The sequence below is a fragment of the Bombina bombina genome, chromosome 5 (assembly GCF_027579735.1).
Source record: "Bombina bombina isolate aBomBom1 chromosome 5, aBomBom1.pri, whole genome shotgun sequence".
In the NCBI taxonomy this organism is placed as follows: Eukaryota; Metazoa; Chordata; class Amphibia; order Anura; family Bombinatoridae; genus Bombina; species Bombina bombina.
The window spans coordinates 1,163,769,378-1,163,793,089 of record NC_069503.1 but is presented as its reverse complement, the minus strand read 5'-3'; the positions used below and the strand labels follow the sequence as shown (position 1 = coordinate 1,163,793,089).

The 23,712-nt window shown below is 43.9% G+C and overlaps 1 protein-coding gene across 1 annotated transcript in view; it reads left to right on the top strand.

Annotated features, from left to right (window-relative positions):
• Positions 1-23,712, top strand: part of CPSF1 (cleavage and polyadenylation specific factor 1) — a gene marked incomplete in the record, with an annotated part of 548,143 nt that overhangs the window by 75,893 nt on the left and 448,538 nt on the right. Inside the window, 6 exon segments of the mRNA XM_053715990.1 lie at positions 7,753-7,863; positions 8,160-8,253; positions 9,804-9,891; positions 9,992-10,114; positions 11,611-11,662; positions 11,793-11,887. Coding sequence (XP_053571965.1) covers positions 7,753-7,863; positions 8,160-8,253; positions 9,804-9,891; positions 9,992-10,114; positions 11,611-11,662; positions 11,793-11,887 — 563 coding nt within the window.

Sequence of the window (23,712 nt, the reverse complement as noted above, 5' to 3'; positions counted from 1 at the left end):
GCCTGTGCTAATGTCTGGTTATTATCCCATACTGTCAGGTAGTGCCTGTGCTAATGTCTGGTTATTATCCCATACTGTCAGGTAGTGCCTGTGCTAATGTCTGGTTATTTATCCCATACTGTCAGGTAGTGCCCTGTGCTAATGACTGGGTTATTATCCCATACTGTCAGGTAGTGCCTGTGCTAATGTCTGGTTATTATCCATACTGTCAGGTAGTGCCCTGTGCTAATGTCTGGTTATTATCCCATACTGTCAGGCTAGTGCCAGTGCTAATGTCTGGTTATTATCCCATACTGTCAGGTAGTGCCCGTGCTAATGTCTGGTTATTATCCCATACTGTCAGGTAGTGCCTGTGCTAATGTCTGGTTATTTATCCCATACTGTCAGGTAGTGCCTGTGCTAATGTCTGGTTATTATCCCATACTGTCAGGTAGTGCCAGTGCTAATGTCTGGTTATTATCCCATACTGTCAGGTAGTGCCTGTGCTAATGTCTGGTTATTATCCCATACTGTCAGGTAGTGCCTGTGCTAATGTCTGGTATTTATCCCATACTGTCAGGTAGTGCCTGTGCTAATGTCTGGTTATTATCCCATACTGTCAGGTAGTGCCCGTGCTAATGTCTGGTTATTATCCCATACTGTCAGGTAGTGCCTGTGCTAATGTCTGGTTATTATCCCATACTGTCAGGTAGTGCCTGTGCTAATGTCTGGTTATTATCCCATACTGTCAGGTAGTGCCCGTGCTAATGTCTGGTATTTATCCCATACTGTCAGGTAGTGCCTGTGCTAATGTCTGGTTATTATCCCATACTGTCAGGTAGTGCCTGTGCTAATGTCTGGTATTTATCCCATACTGTCAGGTAGTGCCTGTGCTAATGTCTGGTTATTATCCCATACTGTCAGGTAGTGCCTGTGCTAATGTCTGGTTATTATCCCATACTGTCAGGTAGTGCCCGTGCTAATGTCTGGTTATTATCCCATACTGTCAGGTAGTGCCTGTGCTAATGTCTGGTTATTATCCCATACTGTCAGGTAGTGCCTGTGCTAATGTCTGGTTATTATCCCATACTGTCAGGTAGTGCCGTGGCTAATGTCTGGTATTTATCCCATACTGTCAGGTAGTGCCTGTGCTAATGTCTGGTTATTATCCCATACTGTCAGGTAGTGCCCCGTGCTAATGTCTGGTTATCTATCCCATACTGTCAGGTAGTGCCTGTGCTAATGTCTGGTATTTATCCCATACTGTCAGGTAGTGCCCTGTGCTAATGTCTTGGTTATTATCCCATACTGTCAGGTAGTGCCTGTGCTAATGTCTGGTATTTATCCCATACTGTCAGGTAGTGCCTGTGCTAATGTCTGGTATTTATCCCATACTGTCAGGTAGTGCCTGTGCTAATGTCTGGTTATTATCCCATACTGTCAGGTAGTGCCCTGTGCTAATGTCTTGGTTATTATCCCATACTGTCAGGTAGTGCCCGTGCTAATGTCTGGTTATTATCCCATACTGTCAGGTAGTGCCTGTGCTAATGTCTGGTTATTATCCCATACTGTCAGGTAGTGCCTGTGCTAATGTCTGGTATTATCCCATACTGTCAGGTAGTGCCTGTGCTAATGTCTGGGTATTATCCCATACTGTCAGGTAGTGCCTGTGCTAATGTCTGGTATTTATCCCGATACTGTCAGGTAGTGCCTGTGCTAATGTCTGGTTATTATCCCATACTGTCAGGTAGTGCCCGTGTGCTAATGTCTGGTATTATCCCATACTGTCAGGTAGTGCCTGTGCTAATGTCTGGTTATTATCCCATACTGTCAGGTAGTGCCCTGTGCTAATGTCTGGTTATTATCCCATACTGTCAGGTAGTGCCTGTGCTAATGTCTGGTTATTATCCCATACTGTCAGGTAGTGCCTGTGCTAATGTCTGGTATTTATCCCATACTGTCAGGTAGTGCCCGTGCTAATGTCTGGTATTTATCCCATACTGTCAGGTAGTGCCTGTGCTAATGTCTGGTTATTATCCCATACTGTCAGGTAGTGCCAGTGCTAATGTCTGGTATTTATCCCATACTGTCAGGTAGTGCCCGTGCTAATGACTGGTTATTATCCCATACTGTCAGGTAGTGCCTGTGCTAATGTCTGGTATTTATCCCATACTGTCAGGTAGTGCCTGTGCTAATGTCTGGTTATTATCCCATACTGTCAGGTAGTGCCTGTGCTAATGTCTGGTTATTATCCCATACTGTCAGGTAGTGCCCTGTGCTAATGTCTGGTTATTATCCCATACTGTCAGGTAGTGCCCGTGCTAATGTCTGGTATTTATCCCATACTGTCAGGCAGTGCCTGTGCTAATGTCTGGTTATTATCCCATACTGTCAGGTAGTGCCCGTGCTAATGTCTGGTATTTATCCCATACTGTCAGGTAGTGCCCGTGCTAATGTCTGGTATTTATCCCATACTGTCAGGTAGTGCCTGTGCTAATGTCTGGTTATTATCCCATACTGTCAGGTAGTGCCTGTGCTAATGTCTGGTTATTATCCCATACTGTCAGGTAGTGCCCGTGCTAATGTCTGGTTATTATCCCATACTGTCAGGTAGTGCCCGTGCTAATGTCTGGTATTTATCCCATACTGTCAGGTAGTGCCTGTGCTAATGTCTGGTTATTATCCCATACTGTCAGGTAGTGCCCGTGCTAATGTCTGGTATTTATCCCATACTGTCAGGTAGTGCCCGTGCTAATGTCTGGTTATTATCCAATACTGTCAGGTAGTCGCCTGTGCTAATGTCTGGTTATTATCCCATACTGTCAGGTAGTGCCCGTGCTAATGTCTGGTATTTATCCCATACTGTCAGGTAGTGCCGTGCTAATGTCTGGTTATTATCCCATACTGTCAGGTAGTGCCCGTGCTAATGTCTGGTATTTATCCCATACTGTCAGGTAGTGCCTGTGCTAATGTCTGGTTATTATCCCATACTGTCAGGTAGTGCCCGTGCTAATGTCTGGTATTTATCCCATACTGTCAGGTAGTGCCTGTGCTAATGTCTGGTTATTATCCCATACTGTCAGGTAGTGCCTGTGCTAATGTCTGGTATTTATCCCATACTGTCAGGTAGTGCCCTGTGCTAATGTCTGGTTATTATCCCATACTGTCAGGTAGTGCCTGTGCTAATGTCTGGTTATTATCCCATACTGTCAGGTAGTGCCTGTGCTAATGTCTGGTTATTATCCCATACTGTCAGGTAGTGCCTGTGCTAATGTCTGGTTATTATCCCATACTGTCAGGTAGTGTCCGTGCTAATGTCTGGTTATTATCCCATACTGTCAGGTAGTGTCCGTGCTAATGTCTGGTTATTATCCCATACTGTCAGGCAGTGCCTGTGCTAATGTCTGGTATTTATCCCATACTGTCAGGTAGTGCCTGTGCTAATGTCTGGTTATTATCCCATACTGTCAGGTAGTGTCCGTGCTAATGTCTGGTTATTATCCCATACTGTCAGGTAGTGTCCGTGCTAATGTCTGGTTATTATCCCATACTGTCAGGTAGTGCCTGTGCTTATGTCTGGTTATTATCCCATACTGTCAGGTAGTGCCCGTGCTAATGTCTGGTTATTATCCCATACTGTCAGGTAGTGCCTGTGCTAATGTCTGGTTATTATCCCATACTGTCAGGTAGTGCCTGTGCTAATGTCTGGTATTTATCCCATACTGTCAGGTAGTGCCTGTGCTAATGTCTGGTTATTATCCCATACTGTCAGGTAGTGCCTGTGCTAATGTCTGGTTATTATCCCATACTGTCAGGTAGTGCCTGTGCTAATGTCTGGTTATTATCCCATACTGTCAGGTAGTGCCTGTGCTAATGTCTGGTTATTATCCCATACTGTCAGGTAGTGCCTGTGCTAATGTCTGGTTATTATCCCATACTGTCAGGTAGTGTCCGTGCTAATGTCTGGTTATTATCCCATACTGTCAGGTAGTGTCCGTGCTAATGTCTGGTTATTATCCCATACTGTCAGGTAGTGCCTGTGCTAATGTCTGGTTATTATCCCATACTGTCAGGTAGTGCCCGTGCTAATGTCTGGTTATTATCCCATACTGTCAGGTAGTGTCCGTGCTAATGTCTGGTTATTATCCCATACTGTCAGGCAGTGCCTGTGCTAATGTCTGGTTATTATCCCATACTGTCAGGTAGTGCCCGTGCTAATGTCTGGTTATTATCCCATACTGTCAGGTAGTGCCTGTGCTAATGTCTGGTATTATCCCATACTGTCAGGTAGTGCCTGTGCTAATGTCTGGTTATTATCCCATACTGTCAGGTAGTGCCTGTGCTAATGTCTGGTTATTATCCCATACTGTCAGGTAGTGCCTGTGCTAATGTCTGGTTATTATCCCATACTGTCAGGTAGTGCCTGTGCTAATGTCTGGTTATTATCCCATACTGTCAGGTAGTGCCTGTGCTAATGTCTGGTTATTATCCCATACTGTCAGGTAGTGCCTGTGCTAATGTCTGGTTATTATCCCATACTGTCAGGTAGTGCCTGTGCTAATGTCTGGTATTTATCCCATACTGTCAGGTAGTGCCTGTGCTAATGTCTGGTTATTATCCCATACTGTCAGGTAGTGCCCGTGCTAATGTCTGGTATTAATCCCATACTGTCAGGTAGTGCCGTGCTAATGTCTGGTTATTATCCCATACTGTCAGGTAGTGCCTGTGCTAATGTCTGGTTATTATCCCATACTGTCCAGGTAGTGCCCTGTGCTAATGTTGGTTATTATCCCATACTGTCAGGTAGTGCCTGTGCTAATGTCTGGTTATTATCCCATACTGTCAGGTAGTGCCTGTGCTAATGTCTGGTTATTATCCCATACTGTCAGGTAGTGCCTGTGCTAATGTCTGGTTATTATCCCATACTGTCAGGTAGTGCCTGTGCTAATGTCTGGTTATTATCCCATACTGTCAGGTAGTGCTGTGCTAATGTCTGGTTATATATCCCATACTGTCAGGTAGTGCCTGTGCTAATGTCTGGTTATTATCCCATACTGTCAGGTAGTGCCCTGTGCTAATGTCTGTGTTGTATATCCCATACTGTCAGGTAGTGCCTGTGCTAATGTCTGGTTATTATCCCATACTGTCAGGTAGTGCCTGTGCTAATGTCTGGTTATTATCCCATACTGTCAGGTAGTGCCTGTGCTAATGTCTGGTTATTATCCATACTGTCAGGTAGTGCCTGTGCTAATGTCTGGTTATTATCCCATACTGTCAGGTAGTGCCCGTGCTAATGTCTGGTATTATCCCATACTGTCAGGTAGTGCCTGTGCTAATGTCTGGTATTTATCCCATACTGTCAGGTAGTGCCCGTGCTAATGTCTGGTATTTATCCCATACTGTCAGGTAGTGCCCGTGCTAATGTCTGGTATATATCCCATACTGTCAGGTAGTGCCCATGCTAATGTCTGGTTATTATCCCATACTGTCAGCCAGTGCCCGTGCTAATGTCTGGTATTTATCCCATACTGTCAGGTAGTGCCCGTGCTAATGTCTGGTTATTATCCCATACTGTCAGGTAGTGCCCGTGCTAATGTCTGGTTATTATCCCATACTGTCAGGTAGTGCCTGTGCTAATGTCTGGTTATTATCCCATACTGTCAGGTAGTGCCTGTGCTAATGTCTGGTATTATCCCATACTGTCAGGTAGTGCCTGTGCTAATGTCTGGTTATTATCCCATACTGTCAGGTAGTGCCCTGTGCTAATGTCTGGTATTTATCCCATACTGTCAGGTAGTGCCCTGTGCTAATGTCTGGTATTTATCCCATACTGTCAGGTAGTGCCCGTGCTAATGTCTGGTTTATTATCCCATACTGTCAGGTAGTGCCTGTGCTAATGTCTGGTTATTAATCCCATACTGTCAGGTAGTGCCCGTGCTAATGTCTGGTTATTATCCCATACTGTCAGGTAGTGCCCGTGCTAATGGTCTGGTTATTATCCATACTGTCAGGTTAGTGCTGTGCTAATGTCTGGTTATTATCCCATACTGTCAGGTAGTGGCCTGTGCTAATGTCTGGTTATTATCCCTACTGTCAGGTAGTGCCTGTGCTAATGTCTGGTATTTATCCCATACTGTCAGGTAGTGCCCGTGCTAATGTCTGGTATATTATCCCATACTGTTCAGGAGTGCCCGTGCTAATGTCTGGTATTTATCCCTACTGTCAGGTAGTGCCTGTGCTAATGTCTGGTTATTATCCCATACTGTCAGGTAGTGCCTGTGCTAATGTCTGGTATTTATCCCATACTGTCAGGTAGTGCCTGTGCTAATGTCTGGTTATTATCCCATACTGTCAGTAGTGCCTGTGCTAATGGTCTGGTTTATTATCCCATACTGTCAGGTATGCCTGTGCTAATGTCTGGTTATTATCCCATACTGTCAGGTAGTGCCCGTGCTAATGTCTGGTTATTATCCCATACTGTCAGGTAGTGCCCGTGCTAATGTCTGGTATTTATCCCATACTGTCAGGTAGTGCCTGTGCTAATGTCTGGTATTTATCCCATACTGTCAGGTAGTGCCTGTGCTAATGTCTGGTTATTATCCCATACTGTCAGGTAGTGCCTGTGCTAATGTCTGGTATTTATCCCATACTGTCAGGTAGTGCCCGTGCTAATGTCTGGTATTTATCCCATACTGTCAGGTAGTGCCTGTGCTAATGTCTGGTATTTATCCCATACTGTCAGGTAGTGCCCGTGCTAATGTCTGGTATTTATCCCATACTGTCAGGTAGTGCCTGTGCTAATGTCTGGTATTTATCCCATACTGTCAGGTAGTGCCCGTGCTAATGTCTGGTATTTATCCCATACTGTCAGGTAGTGCCCGTGCTAATGTCTGGTATTTATCCCATACTGTCAGGTAGTGCCCGTGCTAATGTCTGGTTATTATCCCATACTGTCAGGTAGTGCCTGTGCTAATGTCTGGTTATTATCCCATACTGTCAGGTAGTGCCTGTGCTAATGTCTGGTTATTATCCCATACTGTCAGGTAGTGCCCGTGCTAATGTCTGGTTATTATCCCATACTGTCAGGTAGTGCCCGTGCTAATGTCTTGTTATTATCCCATACTGTCAGGTAGTGCCTGTGCTAATGTCTGGTATTTATCCCATACTGTCAGGTAGTGCCCGTGCTAATGTCTGGTATTTATCCCATACTGTCAGGTAGTGCCTGTGCTAATGTCTGGTTATTATCCCATACTGTCAGGTAGTGCCCGTGCTAATGTCTGGTTATTATCCCATACTGTCAGGTAGTGCCCGTGCTAATGTCTGGTATTTATCCCATACTGTCAGGCAGTGCCTGTGCTAATGTCTGGTATTTATCCCATACTGTCAGGTAGTGCCTGTGCTAATGTCTGGTTATTATCCCATACTGTCAGGTAGTGCCTGTGCTAATGTCTGGTATTTAACCCATACTGTGAGGTAGGGAATCCGGACTGTGGGATGGTGGTACGGCCTCATGTGTAATACATTACCCAGGCTTCATGGTGCCCAGACAAGTGCTAGGTTATGCCTATTGTGGGGTTCTGCAAGCATTGGGTTATTTACCTCTGATACAATCTCCATTGATGCCACCAGTTTTAGAATATTGGCACCACATGACAGGGTTTATTGCAGTGCAGCTGTTTTGTGGCAGAGGCCCAGTCAGTATCCGTGTGGCCCCTGCGCACAGGAGAGGGCAAGTGTACACCTGACTGCTCTCTTTTTCCATCTTCTCCTCAGGGGGAGTTGTAATCTTTGCTGTGAATTCTGTGTTGTATCTGAATCAAAGTGTCCCCCCGTATGGAGTGTCCCTGAACAGCTTAACCAATGGGACAACTGCGTTCCCTCTCAGTAAGTTATGCGGGTCCTTAACTCTTTATAGACATCTTTCCCCTTTACCTGTTCTTCACACTTTCCTTTTGCCATTTGCACTGGTTATGTTCCTAGGATCCTTTGTTGTCCTCGCCCCTGATGTGTCACTCACAGCCTTGTTTAATTTCCCAGCACTTTTTATGAAGTTTCCTTTCATATCCATTTGCTTCCTTCACCTGCCCCTATCACAAGCTACTTGTCCCTGTCCCAATCTGTGCCCCTCATAGGTTTGTGTCACCCCCTGTGTCCCCCTCACCATTAACATCTTTCTGCAGAGATCCAGGATGGCATTCGGATCAGTCTAGATTGTTCTCAGGCAACGTTTATCTCTTATGACAAGATGGTGATTTCCTTGAAGGGTGGAGAGATGTAAGTATTTAACAGCTGTCATGTTTACCTTTTTTTTATTCTGTGCATGGAGTATTCTGTGTGTGACGAACACACTGGTGTCACTTTACTCTGTACCCAGATAACTGTCACACTGTCCCTATCAGTACATGCCAAGCACACTGGTGTCACTTTACTCTGTACTTAGCTGTCGCACTGTCCCTATCAGTACATGCCAAGCACACTGGTGTCACTTTACTCTGTACTTAGCTGTCGCACTGTCCCTATCAGTACATGCCAAGCACACTGGTGTCACTTTACTCTGTACTTAGCTGCCGCACTGTCCCTATCAGTACATGCCAAGCATACTGGTGTCACTTTACTCTGTACCCAGATAGCTGTCACACTGTCCCCATCAGTACATGCCGAACACACTGGTGTCGCTATACTCTGTACCCAGATAACTGTCACACTGTCCCTATCAGTACATGTCAAGCACACTGGTGTCACTTTACTCTGTACCCAGATAACTGTCACACTGTCCTTATCAGTACATGCCAAGCACACTGGTGTCACTTTACTCTGTACTTAGCTGTCACACTGTCCCTATCAGTACATGCCAAGCACACTGGTGTCACTTTACTCTGTGTACCCAGATAACTGTCACACTGTCCCCATCAGTACATGCCAAGCACACTGGTGTCACTTTACTCTGTACTTAGCTGTCACACTGTCCCTATCAGTACATGCCAAGCACACTGGTGTCACTTTACTCTGTACCCAGATAACTGTCACACTGTCCCCATCAGTACATGCCAAGCACACTGGTGTCACTTTACTCTGTACTTAGCTGTCACACAGTCCCTATCAGTACATGCCAAGCACACTGGTGTCACTTTACTCTGTACCCAGATAACTGTCACACTGTCCCCATCAGTACATGCCAAGCACACTGGTGTCACTTTACTCTGTACTTAGCTGTCACACAGTCCCTATCAGTACATGCCAAGCACACTGGTGTCACTTTACTCTGTGTACCCAGATAACTGTCACACTGTCCCCATCAGTACATGCCAAGCACACTGGTGTCACTTTACTCTGTACTTAGCTGTCACACAGTCCCTATCAGTACATGCCAAGCATACTGGTGTCACTTTTTACTCTGTACCCAGATAACTGGCACACTGTCCCCATCATGTCAAGCACACTGGTGTCACTTTACTCTGTACCCAGATAACTGGCACACTGTCCCCATCAGTACATGCCGAACACACTGGTGTCACTTTACTCTGTACCCAGATAACTGTCACACTGTCCCTATCAGTACATGCCAAGCACACTGGTGTCACTTTACTCTGTACCCAGATAACTGTCACACTGTCCCTATCAGTACATGCCAAGCACACTGGTGTCACTTTACTCTGTGTACCCAGATAACTGTCACACTGTCCCTATCAGTACATGCCAAGCACACTGGTGTCACTTTAATTATATCCTGCTCCAGAGGAGAGACAGCCCATTGATGTAGACCTGTAGGCATTTCAGTTGCTGTGGGGTGCATGAGGTGACTTTTGCACATTTTCTCTTCACAGTTACGTTGTGACTCTGATTACGGATGGGATGAGAAGTGTTCGCTCTTTTCACTTTGACAAAGCAGCTGCAAGTGTCCTCACCACATCTGTGAGTAGGATTGGTTACTGAGTTTTTTAGTATCTCTTCCTATGTGTGGTCATGTTCTCTGCACATGCCGAGACACTAACTTTGTTTTGTGTCTTCACAGATGACTCTAATGGAACCAGGCTACTTGTTCTTGGGCTCACGTCTGGGTAACTCTCTGCTCCTTCGCTATACAGAGAAGGTTCAAGACTCCCCTACTGGGTCCAGCAAGGACCATGACAAACTGGTAAGGGCAGAAGATGGGGGTGCATGGGAGGCAATGATGGGCTTCTTATACTGTGATTTCACCTCCACTTTGTGTATTATTTGTCCTTATTGTGTTTTTTTTATCTCACCCTGTGCTCATGGTTTCTCCTTGTTGTGCCGTTTATTTCATCTCCCCCTGTGCTCATGGTCTCTCCTTGTTGTGCTGTTTGTTTCATCTCTGCCTGTGCTCATGGTCTCTCCTTGTTGTGCTGTTTGTTTCATCTCTGCCTGTGCTCATGGTCTCTCCTTGTTGTGCTGTTTGTTTCATCTCTGCCTGTGCTCATGGTCTCTCCTTGTTGTGCTGTTTGTTTCATCTCCGCCTGTGCTCATGGTCTCTCCTTGTTGTGCTGTTTGTTTCATCTCCCCCTGTGCTCATGGTCTCTCCTTGTTGTGCTGTTTGTTTCATCTCTGCCTGTGCTCATGGTCTCTCCTTGTTGTGCTGTTTGTTTCATCTCCGCCTGTGCTCATGGTCTCTCCTTGTTGTGCTGTTTGTTTCATCTCTGCCTGTGCTCATGGTCTCTCCTTGTTGTGCTGTTTGTTTCATCTCTGCCTGTGCTCATGGTCTCTCCTTGTTGTGCTGTTTGTTTCATCTCTGCCTGTGCTCATAGTCTCTCCTTGTTGTGCTGTTTGTTTCATCTCTGCCTGTGCTCATGGTCTCTCCTTGTTGTGCTGTTTGTTTCATCTCTGCCTGTGCTCATGGTCTCTCCTTGTTGTGCTGTTTGTTTCATCTCTGCCTGTGCTCATGGTCTCTCCTTGTTGTGCTGTTTGTTTCATCTCTGCCTGTGCTCATGGTCTCTCCTTGTTGTGCTGTTTGTTTCATCTCCCCCTGTGCTCATGGTCTCTCCTTGTTGTGCTGTTTGTTTCATCTCTGCCTGTGCTCATGGTCTCTCCTTGTTGTGCTGTTTGTTTCATCTCTGCCTGTGCTCATGGTCTCTCCGTGTTGTGCTGTTTGTTTCATCTCCCCCTGTGCTCATGGTCTCTCCTTGTTGTGCTGTTTGTTTCATCTCTGCCTGTGCTCATGGTCTCTCCCTGTGCTGTTTGTTTCATCTCTGCCTGTGCTCATGGTCTCTCCTTGTGCCGTTTGTTTCATCTCCGCCTGTGCTCATGGTCTCTCCTTGTTGTGCTGTTTGTTTCATCTCTGCCTGTGCTCATGGTCTCTCCTTGTTGTTGTGCTCATTGTTTCATCTCCGCCTGTGCTCATGGTCTCTCCCTGTGCTGTTTGTTTTATTTCTGCCTGTGCTCATGGTCTCTCCTTGTTGTTGTGCTCTTTGTTTCATCTCCGCCTGTGCTCATGGTCTCTCCTTGTGCCGTTTGTTTCATCTCTGCCTGTGCTCATGGTCTCTCCTTGTTTCACCCCCACCTGTGCTCATGGTCCCTCCTCTTGGTTATAAGGTGACCCTTAGCTGTGGTTGGGTGGCCCCCTGTTAGTATGGGGGAAGTCTCAGGTGTATCATACAAAAAAAGATTTTGTTACAGGATGAGCCGCCAAACAAGAAGAAGCGAATAGATCCCCCTGGGCTACGTTCAGGTAAGTGGCTTTCTGCTATTTTACTGTGAGCACGGTTTATTGCTGATGTAATGTTATGTAACTACTGATCATGCTTTGTTAATGCTCTCTGTCGGCATAACGTGTGTTTGCTCCGGATCTCTCTCAGCAGGTGGAAAAGGCCCCATGGCAGATGAGATCGATGAAATCGAGGTGTATGGCAACGAGATGCAGTCGGGCACACAGCTGTCTACTTATTCCTTTGAGGTTGGTTTTGTTGTTGTGCTGAGGGTGCAATGTTGTTTTTATGGCAGTAGTGCTTTATCACAAAGCCTTTACAAAAACATTTACATATCGCTGTAGGATAAATATCATGTTTTTATTTATTTATTTTTTATTATTATTCTGAATGCAAATGAGGCACAATACAAGTCAGTTATTTGTTTCATAGCCTTTGTGACACGTGTAGCTTAACTCATATGAACATAAATTTACACTGATGCAGCGGAACGTTTTGTATATTGCTTTATGTATAGACTAACAGGAGGAGTCTATACATTTCTTTTTCAAGATACGATGAGTCCATGGATTTCATCCTTGTGGGATATCGCATCCTGGTCAGCAGGAGGAGGCAAAGAGCAGCACAGCTGTGTGTGTATATGTGTGTGTGTGTGTGTGTATATGTATATATATATATGTATGTATATATATATATATATATATATATATATATATATATATATATATATATGTATGTATATATATATATATATATATATATATATATATATATATATATATATATATATATATATATATATAATCGCCTCCCACTCCAGTGATTCTCTGCCTGTGTTAGTTAGATAGGAGATGGCAAAGTGAGGTGTTACTAAAGATTCTTCAATCAAGGATTTATTATTTTTAAACTAGTGCCAGTGAGTTCTACTTTGTTCTGGGGTGTAGCCTAGACTAGATCAGTCTCTTCAGTTAAAAGAGAAGCATTTGGTGGCTTTAAAGCAATAGGAACTGGTGGGACATAAATTCTCACTGCGCCTCCTATACCTGTTGCTGACCTAATACAGATGGCCTAAGCATTTTTAACTCAGGCTGTTAGTCCACAGGGCTATGAGAGGGAGAGGACCTCTGAAAACCTGCTGGACTGCCATGCTGTCGCACAGCTTTAGAGGTAAGTGCTAACTTTATTGTTTCTGGGGTACACTCTCTCAGATGGAAGTGAGCACTATTTCTTTTACAAGATACAAGTCCACGGATTTCATCCTTACTTGTGGGATATCGCCTCCTGGTCAACAGGAGGAGGCAAAGAGCACCACAGCAGAGCTGTGTATATATAGCTCCTCCCTTCCCTCCCACTCCAGTCATTCTCTTTGCCTGTGTTAGTGATAGGAAGAGGTAAAGTGAGGTGTTAGTTTAGATTCTTCAATCAAGAGTTTATTGTTTTTAAATGGTACCAGTGTGTGCTATTTTACTCAGGGCTAGAGCTACAAGCTTTTCAGCAATGGGGACTGGAGAGATTTTCATTCTTTCTGCGACTCCCATCCCTTTTGCTGCCCTGCTGATGGTCTTAGCAGATATTATCTAAGACCCTGTTTGTTCCCACAGATCTGCTGGAGGTGATGAAAAGAACATCTTCATTGTGTGGGACAAGTCATGCTGCACTCAGCATTAAGGTATGTACAGTTGTTGGCTTCTGGGGAGACTGAGTAACTCAGAACAGACTGGCACTTATTCCCTATACCGGGAAGGGGTAATCCGTTTGCACAGGGTACATAAATTGTGTGCATGGGTCTCCCCTCTTTAGTTCAGCTGTGCTATCAGGGGGCTCTAATAAGTAATTAGCCCGGTGGATAGGACGTCAGAGTATATTGTGGGCTTGACGCTGGGAGATTGTGGGCAGATAAAAAGAGAGGCGTTCTTATGTTGCGTAAGAGACCTCTCCTTCATGGGAGTAATTTGTCCCGTTCCAATACAGGGACAGGGGTTTTACTTAAATCTCTTCTTTGGTGGTTGTCGCCGGATCATCTGTCCCAAGGGACATGCTTCCGCAGACCCTCATGGGTGATAGTGACAACGGACGCCAGCCTAATAGGATGGGGTGCAGTCTGGAACTCCCTGAAGGCTCTCAGGGTGTGTGGACTCGGTCGGAGTCTCTACTTCCCATCAATATTCTGGAGTTGAGAGCAATATTCCATGCGCTTGAGGCTTGGCCTCAGTTGGCTTCGGCCAAATTCATCAGATTCCAGTCGGACAACATCACGACTGTGGCTTACATCAATCATCAGGGAGGAACAAGGAGTTCCTTAGCGATGACAGAAGTATCCAAGATAATTCGGTGGGCGGAAGCTCACTCTTGTTATCTGTCAGCAATCTACATCCCGGGAGTGGACAACTGGTGATTTTTTGAGCAGGCGGACGTTTCATCCGGGGGAATGGGAACTCCATCCGGAGGTCTTTGCCGATCTGATTCTCAAATGGGGCAGGCCGGAACTGGATCTTATGGCGTCTCGTCAGAATGCCAAGCTTCCGAGATACGGATCCAGGTCCAGGGATCCTCAGGCCGAACTGATAGATGCCTTGGCAGTGCCTTGGTCGTTCAACCTAGCTTATGTGTTTCCTCTATTTGCTCTCCTTCCCCGGGTGATCGATCGAGTCAAACAGGAGAGGGCTTTGGTGATTCTCATTGCACCTGCGTGGCTTCGCAGGATTTGGTATGCCGATCTGATGGACATGTCATCTCTGCCACCGTGGAAGCTTCCATTGAGGCAGGACCTTCTCATTCAGGGACCCTTCCATCATCCGAATCTAATTTCTCTGCAGATGACTGCTTGGAGATTGAACGCTTGATTTTATCTAAGCGAGGGTTCTCTGATTCAGTCATTGATACTTTGATTCAGGCACGTAAGCCTGTTACTAGAAAAATTTACCATAAGATATGGCGTAAATATCTTTATTGGTGCGAATCCAAGGGCTACTCAAGGAGTAAGATTAGGATTCCTAGGATTTTATCTTTTCTCCAAGAAGGATTGGAGAAAGGGTTGTCAGCTAGTTCCTTAAAGGGACAGATTTCTGCTCTATCCATTTTGCTACACAAATGTCTGGCAGATGCTCCGGATGTTCAATCTTTTTGTCAGGCTCTGACTAGAATCAGGCCTGTGTTTAGACCAATTACACCTCCTTGGAGTTTGAATTTAGTTCTTAATGTTCTTCAAGGGGTTCTGTTTGAACCTATGCATTCCATAGATATTAAGTTCTTATCTTGGAAAGTTTTATTTTTGGTTGCTATTTCTTCTGCTCGCAGAGTTTCTGAGCTTTCAGCATTACATTGTGATTCTCCTTATCTTATTTTTCATTCCGATAAGGTAGTGTTGCGTACCAAACCTGGTATTCTTCCTAAGGTTGTTTCCAACAAAAATATTAATCAGGAAATTGTAGTTCCTTCATTGTGTCCTAATCCTTCTTCAAAGAAGGAACGTCTGTTACATAATTTAGACGTAGTCCGTGCCCTGAAGTTTTACTTGCAGGCGACTAGGGAATTTCTTCAATCAGCTTCATTATTTGTTGTTTTTTCTGGGAAACGTAGGAGTCAGAAAGCTACGGCTACATCTCTTTCTATTTGGCTGAAGAGTATCATCCGTTTTGCATACGAGACTGCTGGACAGCAGCCTCCTGAACGAATTACAGCTCATTCCACTAGGGCTGTGGCTTCCTCATGGGCATTTAAAAATGAAGCTTCTGTGGAACAGATTTGCAAGGCTGCAACTTGGTCGTCTCTTCATACTTTTTCCAAATTTTACAAATTTGATACTTTTGCCTCGTCCGAGGCTGTTTTTGGGAGGAAGGTTCTTCAAGCAGTGGTGCCTTCCGTTTTTAGGTTCCCTGTCTTGTCCCTCCCTTTTCATCCGTGTCCTATAGCTTTGGTATTGTATCGAATGACTGGAGTGGGAGGGAAGGGAGGAGATATATATATATATATATATATATATATATATATATATATATATATATATATATATATATATATATATATATATATATATATATATATATATATATCTCTGCTGTGGTGATCTTTGCCTCCTCCTGCTGACCAGGAGGCAATATCCCATAAGTAAGGATGAAATCCGTGGACTCGTCGTATCGTAAAAGAAACACATTTATCAGGTAAGCATACATTTCCTTTTTGCTGGCCAACACATACAAGATAGGACATATTTATGTGATAGGTGGTCCGTTCCAAGCAGAGCCCAGCAAAAGAGTAACTAGCGACATCTCTGCCGTGCAGTTTGTATTTACACGGAGACAGTATGGCTGGTCACACAATGTTTTGTTGCTCCCGGTGGTCTGGACATTAAATATGCAGACAGGGAGGGGACTAACTTTTATTTGTGTGTAACAGTGATTGTGCTACCTGACATCCTGTAGCAGACTTGACTCCAATTTGCGCTTAGTATATCTCCCGGTGCCTGATCTATAGGATCCTAATGGCAACCGGGAGCTTGAGCTCTGTGACGCCCACGATGGGCGGAGTCAGATTTGCGCCATTTTTTTGTGGGGTCTGTTTGGCTCTTGGCACAATCAATCAAGGTGCCATGAGTTGGAGTCCTGTCACGCCCACGAGGGGCGGAGTTTCTTTGGCGCCGTTTTATGCTGGTTTGGGTATATCTCTGGGCACTGTCTGTTATGGGGTGCTGGGAGATGGAGTCCGTTACACCCACGAGGGGCGGAGCTACGTTACTACTACGCTCTATGCTTCCATTATGATCGGAGCATAGAGTTTTTCATACGCTTAGTGATCGTTACGGCTCAGGTGCTGTTAGCACTGTGTTACACGGGGTCAAATTGGAGCAATTTGAAAGTGTTCTGGAAATTGCAGTATCTGCTAAGTTGTAATTTGGACAAATGTGACAATAAAGGCGTTACTACTTGTTGTATTATAGATCTTTCATGTGGCAAACACTCACAAAAATAAGTTGGCTTTTAACATTTAAAAGGCCAGTAACGTTCCTGTTATTTGTTATTTCTAACTATAATTCCTTTTGTTTTGTTCCATTCATTCTTTAATGATTTGGAACAGGACAGGAGCGCATAATATGTGAAGTTACTTTAATATTTAAAGAGACGCTAACGTCTTTTCATGTGTTTATTTTTGTTGTAATACTCCTTCTAAAGCGATGCCTATTAGGAGTTTGGTGACACCGGTTTACCCTTGCCAGTAATTTTTCCTATAGTGTCCAAAAATATCTGTGTCCCACAGGCGGTGCTCTGCGGTTCCTTACAAGGACATTTCTTTGGTGGTGCCTTCATGTGTTTCATATCAATGTATATTTACAGCACTATAAATAGCCTTATTGGATTGTTTATGCACAACGGAAATAAGACATTCTTTTAAAAATTTAAAGAGACAGTAACATTTTTTTTTTCTGTGTAATTCAGGTGACATGGCCAGACAGGTAGGTCAGCTTGCTAAGACACTATGGTTGACCTCTGTAGCAACCCCAGAGTTGCAGGTTTGATTCCTGGTGAGGTCCACTCAACTTTTCATCCTTTCAAGGTTGATAGACATGAGCAGCGACTTGAGACCCTTACGGGTGATTAGCTGCGCTTTACAAGTACCCTATACATACATATATACTATCACATTTCTTGTTCTGTGTACATTATAATAAATGTCTTTCAGCTGTTTCTTTTGTTAGTTCATCTTTTGTAACTGAAGATGCAACAAACACACTCAAGAATAGTTGATAGTCAAATTTATTTTTTCCTTTTTGAACAAATTTCTCCTTTAGTTTCCAATCGAAATGTTATGGCCCACATGCAGTGCCCTGCGTTTCCTTCACATTCCACGCGGGGTTATAATGCATGCTATACTTTTACACGAGGTAAAAGCATTGCTAGAGGAATTGCTATTCCATAAGGTTCCTCCATGTTTCTGAGGCTCTCAGTTTCAGACGGAGGGGTACCTTAGGCATTCCTTATTTTTTCAAGACTGTTTTTCATTGCCGACTCGGCTACAAAGACTGGGCGACACTCCTTAAGGGGAACGGTGTAGTTTCAACTTCACTACAAGAGCTTCTAAGTAATGGGACACGCACCAGGGTTTACAAGGGCAACCTTCTGTGTGCTTTATTACCGTCACTAGTGTGACGGCATTTTGTTTTGTTGCACTGTCTGAGGCTCTTCAGTCAGTAGCTTCTCTGGATAACATCCAGGACTGGATAAAGGTTTCTTTCATGTAATTAGCAAGAGTCCATTAGCTAGTGACGTATGGGAAATACATTCCTACCAGGAGGGGCAAAGTTTCCCAAACCTCAAAATGCCTATAAATACACCCCTCACCACACCCACAATTCAGTTTTACAAACTTCGCCTCCCATGGAGGTGGTGAATTAAGTTTGTGCTAGATTCTACGTTGATATGCGCTTCGCAGCAGGCTGGAGCCCGGTTTTCCTCTCAGAGTGCAGTGAATGTCAGAGGGATGTGAAGAGAGTATTGCCTATTTGAATACAATGGTCTTCCTCTAGGGGATCTATTTCATAGGTTCTCTGTTATCGGTCGTAGAGATTTCTTCTCCTACCTCCCTTTTCAGATCGACAATATACTCTTACATACCATTACCTCTACTGATTCTCGTTTCAGTACTGGTTTGGCTATCTACTATATGTAGATGAGTGTCTTAGGGTAAGTAAGTCTTATTTTATTATGACACTCTAAGCTATGGTTGGGCACTTTCTATGTAAAGTTCTAAATATATGTCTTTAAACTTATATTTGCCATGATTCAGGATAATCAGTATTCCTTTAAAATCCAGACTGTCAGTTTCATTATTTGGGATAATGCATTTTAATTCATTTATTTTTCTTTACCTTGAAAATTTTCAATTGATCATTTTTCCCTGTGTGCTGTTAGGCTCGCGGGGGCAGAAAATGTTTCTTTTTATTGCGTCATTTCCGGCGCCGTAGTTGACGCCGGAAGTTGTATTCTGTTTTAACGTCATTTTTGACGCATGTGTATTCATACATTTTTTTGCACCAAAAAATGTGGGCGTCGGTTCTGACGTCAGAGGATGTGGCGTCATACTTGGCGCCAAATATATGGGCGTTGTATTTAGCTCCAATAATGTGGGTGTCATATTTGGCGCCAAAAAATGTGGGCGTATTTTTTGTTCCACTTTTTTTCCTCACATTATTTAAACCTTACTTTTTAATTGCTTCTGGTTTCTAGAAGCTTATTATTTTGCATTCTTTTCCCATTCCTGAAACTGTCATTTAAGGAATTTGATAATTTTGCTTTAACTATTGTTTTTTTCTATTACATATTGCAAGATTTCACTGTTCCTGTTTTCAAAACAATCTAAGGGATTCCTGTTGACTGAGTTCAGTCCTACCAAAGCTAAGTTCATTTATTTTAAATGTTATGAATGTTTATCTTTAGCTATGGTTTGTAATAAGTTATCATGATAAACTTTTACATGCAGAATCCATTAGTATTTATGCTTTATATATTGCTATTCTTTTTACATCTTATGTACAAGAAATATTTAGAAAATTTATAAGAATATTTTTCTGATTCTATTTTAAAGGCTTTGTCTGACATCGTGCCTTCTAATAAAATGTTTAGGTCTTTTTCAAACTTCTTTTTTAATTATTGAAGTTTCAAATGACCAACAACATACTGATTTATCCTTCTCTGATGATGTTTTTTCTCATTCAGAATTTTCTTCATCAGATATTGACACTAACAAATCTACTTTTTTATTTTATTTTTTTATTAAAGTACATTTGTTCTTTGTTGAAAAGTTGTTGATTATTTTGGATATTAAGGTAACTAGTTCTTTCTCCTACATTGGTGTGTCCGGTCCACGGCTTCATCCTTGTGGGATATTCTCATTCCCTACAGGAAATGGCAAAGAGAGCACACAGCAAAAGCTGTCCATATAGCCCCCTCTCTGGCTCCGCCCCCCAGTCATTCTCTTTGCCGCTCTGAACAAGTAGCATCTCCACGGGGATGTTAAAGAGTATGTGGTGTTAGTTGTAGTTTTATTTCTTCTATCAAGAGTTTGTTATTTTAAAATAGTGCCGGTTTGTACTATTTACTCTACAACAGAAAGTGATGAAGATTTCTGTTAAGAGGAGTATGATTTTAGCACCAGTTACTAAAATCCATTGCTGTTCCCACGCAGGACTGTTGAAACCAGAGAACTTCAGTTGGGGGGAACAGTTTGCAGGCTTATCTGCTTCAGGTATGACCAGTCTCTTTTCTAATAAGACCTAGTAATGCTAGAAGACTGTCATTTTTCCCTTATGGGATAGGTAAGCCATTTTCTTAGACTCGGTAACAGAATAAGGCTTATAGATTGGGCTTTCTGCTGGTTGACACTATTGTGGGCTAAATCGATTAACTTTTATCATATTTTTATGACATTTGGAGTGTTTTGCAAACTTTGAAACACTTTGGGAACGTTTATTTGCGCCTGGCAGTTGTTTAGACGCCTAATCTTGTCAGAAAGGCCCCTTCTCTCTGGAATGCAGAGGGAGGAGGCCTCATTTTCGCGCCTCAGTTGCGCAGTTACTTTCTCTAGGCAGTGCATGCAGCTTCACGTGAGAGGGTCCAGTGGCTTAGAAAAGGACTCAGAGAGGCTTATTACTGTGGTGAATAACCCCTAAGGAAGGTAAAAGCCGCAGCAAAGTGTGCAATACTTTCAAAGCATTAAGACACAGGGGTATACATTTCATAAGGATCGAATAATTCTTTGATAGTTTTTCGATCATTCAGAAATAAAGTGTACTCTTTTTATTATTTAAAGAGACAGTAACGGTTTTGTTTAAAATTGTTTTTATTGCATTAAAAGCCTGCCTAATTCTGTCTAACATGTCTGTACCTTCAGATAGCATATGTTCTGTGTGTATGGAGGCCAAGGTGGTTCCCCCATTAAATATATGTGCAAATTGTGCCATGGCGTCCAAACAAAGTAAGGACAGTACTGTCACATTTAATAATGTTGCCCAAGATGATTCTTTAAATGAAGGTAGTGGGGATAGTTCATCATCCTCTCCTTCTGTGTCAACACCAGCTTTGCCCGCGCAGGCGATACCTAGTACATCTAGCGCGCCAATGCTTGTTACTATGCAGCAATTAACAGCAGTAATGGATAATTCTATAGCAGCTCTTTTATCCAAACTGCCAGCATTTCCTAGAAAGCGTGATTGCTCAGTTTTAAATACAGAGGATGAGCAAGTAGGTGCTGATGATAATTTATCTGTTATACCCTCACATCAATCTGAGTTGGCAGTGAGGGAGGGTCTGTCTGAGGGAGAAATTTCTGACTCAGGAAAAATTTCTCAGCAGGCAGAACCTGATATCGTGGCATTTAAATTTAAGCTAGAACATCTCCGCGCCCTGCTTAAGGAGGTGCTAGCTACCCTTGATGATTGTGATTCTTTGGTGATTCCAGAGAAGTTGTGCAAAATGGACAAATTCTTAGAGGTCCCAGTGCACGCTGATGCTTTTCCGATACCCAAGAGGGTGGCGGACATAGTGACTAAGGAATGGGAGAAGCCAGGTGTACCTTTTGTTCCCCCTCCTATATTTAAGAAAATGTTCCCCATTGTTGACCCCAGAAGGGATGCATGGCAAACGGTCCCTAAGGTAGAGGGGGCAGTTTCAACATTAGCTAAGCGCACAACTATTCCTATAGAGGACAGTTGCGCTTTCAAAGATCCTATGGATAAAAAATTGGAAGGATTGCTTAAAAAGATTTTTGTTCAGCAAGGTTTCCTTCTTCAACCAATTTCGTGCATTATTCCTGTCACCACGGCGGCGTCTTTTTGGTTCGACGAACTAGAAAATTCGCTCCAAAAGGAGACTCCATATGATGAAGTCATGGACAGAATTCACGCACTAAAGTTGGCTAATTCCTTTATTTTGGATGCCGCTTTTCAGTTGGCTAAATTAGCGGCGAAAAATTCAGGTTTTGCAATAGTGGCGCGCAGGGCGCTTTGGCTAAAATCTTGGTCGGCAGATGTGTCGTCCAAAACAAAATTGCTTAATATCCCTTTCAAAGGTAAGACCCTTTTTGGGCCATAATTGAAGGAGATTATTTCAGACATCACTGGGGGAAAGGGCCATGCCCTCCCACAGGATAGGCCTTTGAAGGGTAAGAATAAGTCTAATTTTCGTTCCTTTCGTAATTTCAGGAACGGACCGGCTTCTAACTCTGCAACCTCTAGACAAGAGGGTAACACTTCCCAGCCTAAACCAGCATGGAAACCATTGCAAGGCTGGAACAAGGGAAAACAGGCCAAAAAGCCTGCTGCTGCTACCAAGACAGCATGAAGGGGTAGCCCCCGATCCGGGACCGGATCTTGTAGGGGGCAGACTTTCTCTCTTTGCTCAGGCTTGGGCAAGAGATGTTCCGGACCCCTGGGCACTAGAAATTGTCTCTCAGGGGTATCTTCTAGAGTTCAAGGAACTTCCTCCAAGGGGAAGGTTCCACATGTCTCGCTTATCTTTAGACCAGATAAAGAGACAGGCATTCTTAAATTGTGTAGGAGACCTATTAAAGATGGGAGTGATGCACCCAGTTCCAACAGCGGAACAAGGTCTGGGTTTTTACTCAAACCTGTTTGTAGTTCCCAAAAAAGAAGGAACTTTCAGACCAATTCTGGATTTAAAAATTCTAAACAAATTCCTCAGAGTTCCATCATTTAAAATGGAAACCATTCGGACGATTTTACCAACGATCCAAGAGGGTCAATATATGACTACCGTGGACCTAAAGGATGCATACCTGCATATTCCTATCCACAGAGATCATCATCAGTTTCTGAGGTTCGCCTTTCTGGACAAACATTACCAGTTCGTGGCTCTTCCGTTCGGTTTAGCCACTGCTCCCAGAATTTTCACAAAGGTGCTAGGGTCCCTTCTAGCGGTCCTAAGGCCGAGGGACATTGCAGTAGCTCCTTACCTAGACGACATTCTAATTCAAGCGTCGTCCCTTCCCAAAGCAAGGGCTCATACAGACATTGTTTTAGCCTTTCTCAGATCTCACGGGTGGAAGGTGAACATAGAAAAGAGTTCCCTGTTTCCGTCCACAAGGGTTCCCTTTCTGGGAACAATAATAGACTCGGTAGAAATGAAGATTTTTCTGACAGAGGTCAGAAAGTTAAAGCTTCTAAACGCTTGTCGAGTTCTTCAATCTATTCCTCAGCCTTCCATAGCTCAGTGCATGGAGGTAATAGGACTAATGGTTGCGGCAATGGACGTGGTTCCTTTTGCTCGAATTCATTTAAGGCCATTGCAACTGTGCATGCTCAAACAGTGGAATGGGGATTATGCAGACTTGTCTCCCCAGATTCAAATGGACCAGAAAAACCAGAGACTCATTCCTCTGGTGGTTAGCTCAGGATCACCTGTCTCAGGGAATGAGTTTCCGCAGACCAGAGTGGATCATTGTCACGACCGACACCAGTCTCTTAGGCTGGGGCGCGGTCTGGGACTCCCTGAAAGCTCAGGGTCTATGGTCTCGGGAAGAGTCTCTCCTCCCGATAAACATTTTGGAACTGAGAGCGATATTCAATGCGCTCCTGGATTGGCCTCAACTAGCGAAGGCAAGATTCATAAGATTTCAGTCGGACAACATGACGACTGTAGCGTACATCAATCATCAGGGAGGAACAAAGAGTTCCCTGGCGATGAGATAGGTAACCAAGATCATCAAATGGGCGGAGGATCACTCCTGCCATCTATCTGCAATTCACATCCCAGGAGTGGACAATTGGGAGGCGGATTATTTGAGTCGTCAGACTTTCCATCCGGGGGAGTGGGAACTTCACCCGGAGGTCTTTGCCCAGTTAATTCAACTATGGGGCATTCCAGATATGGATCTAATGGCGTCTCGTCAGAACTACAAGGTTCCTTGCTACGGGTCCAGATCCAGGGATCCCAAGGCGACACTATTCATTGGTGGCGCCTTGGTCGCTCAATCTAGCTTATGTGTTTCCACCGTTCCCTCTCCTTCCCAGGCTAGTAGCCAGGATCAAACAGGAGAAGGCTTCGGTGATTCTAATAGCTCATGC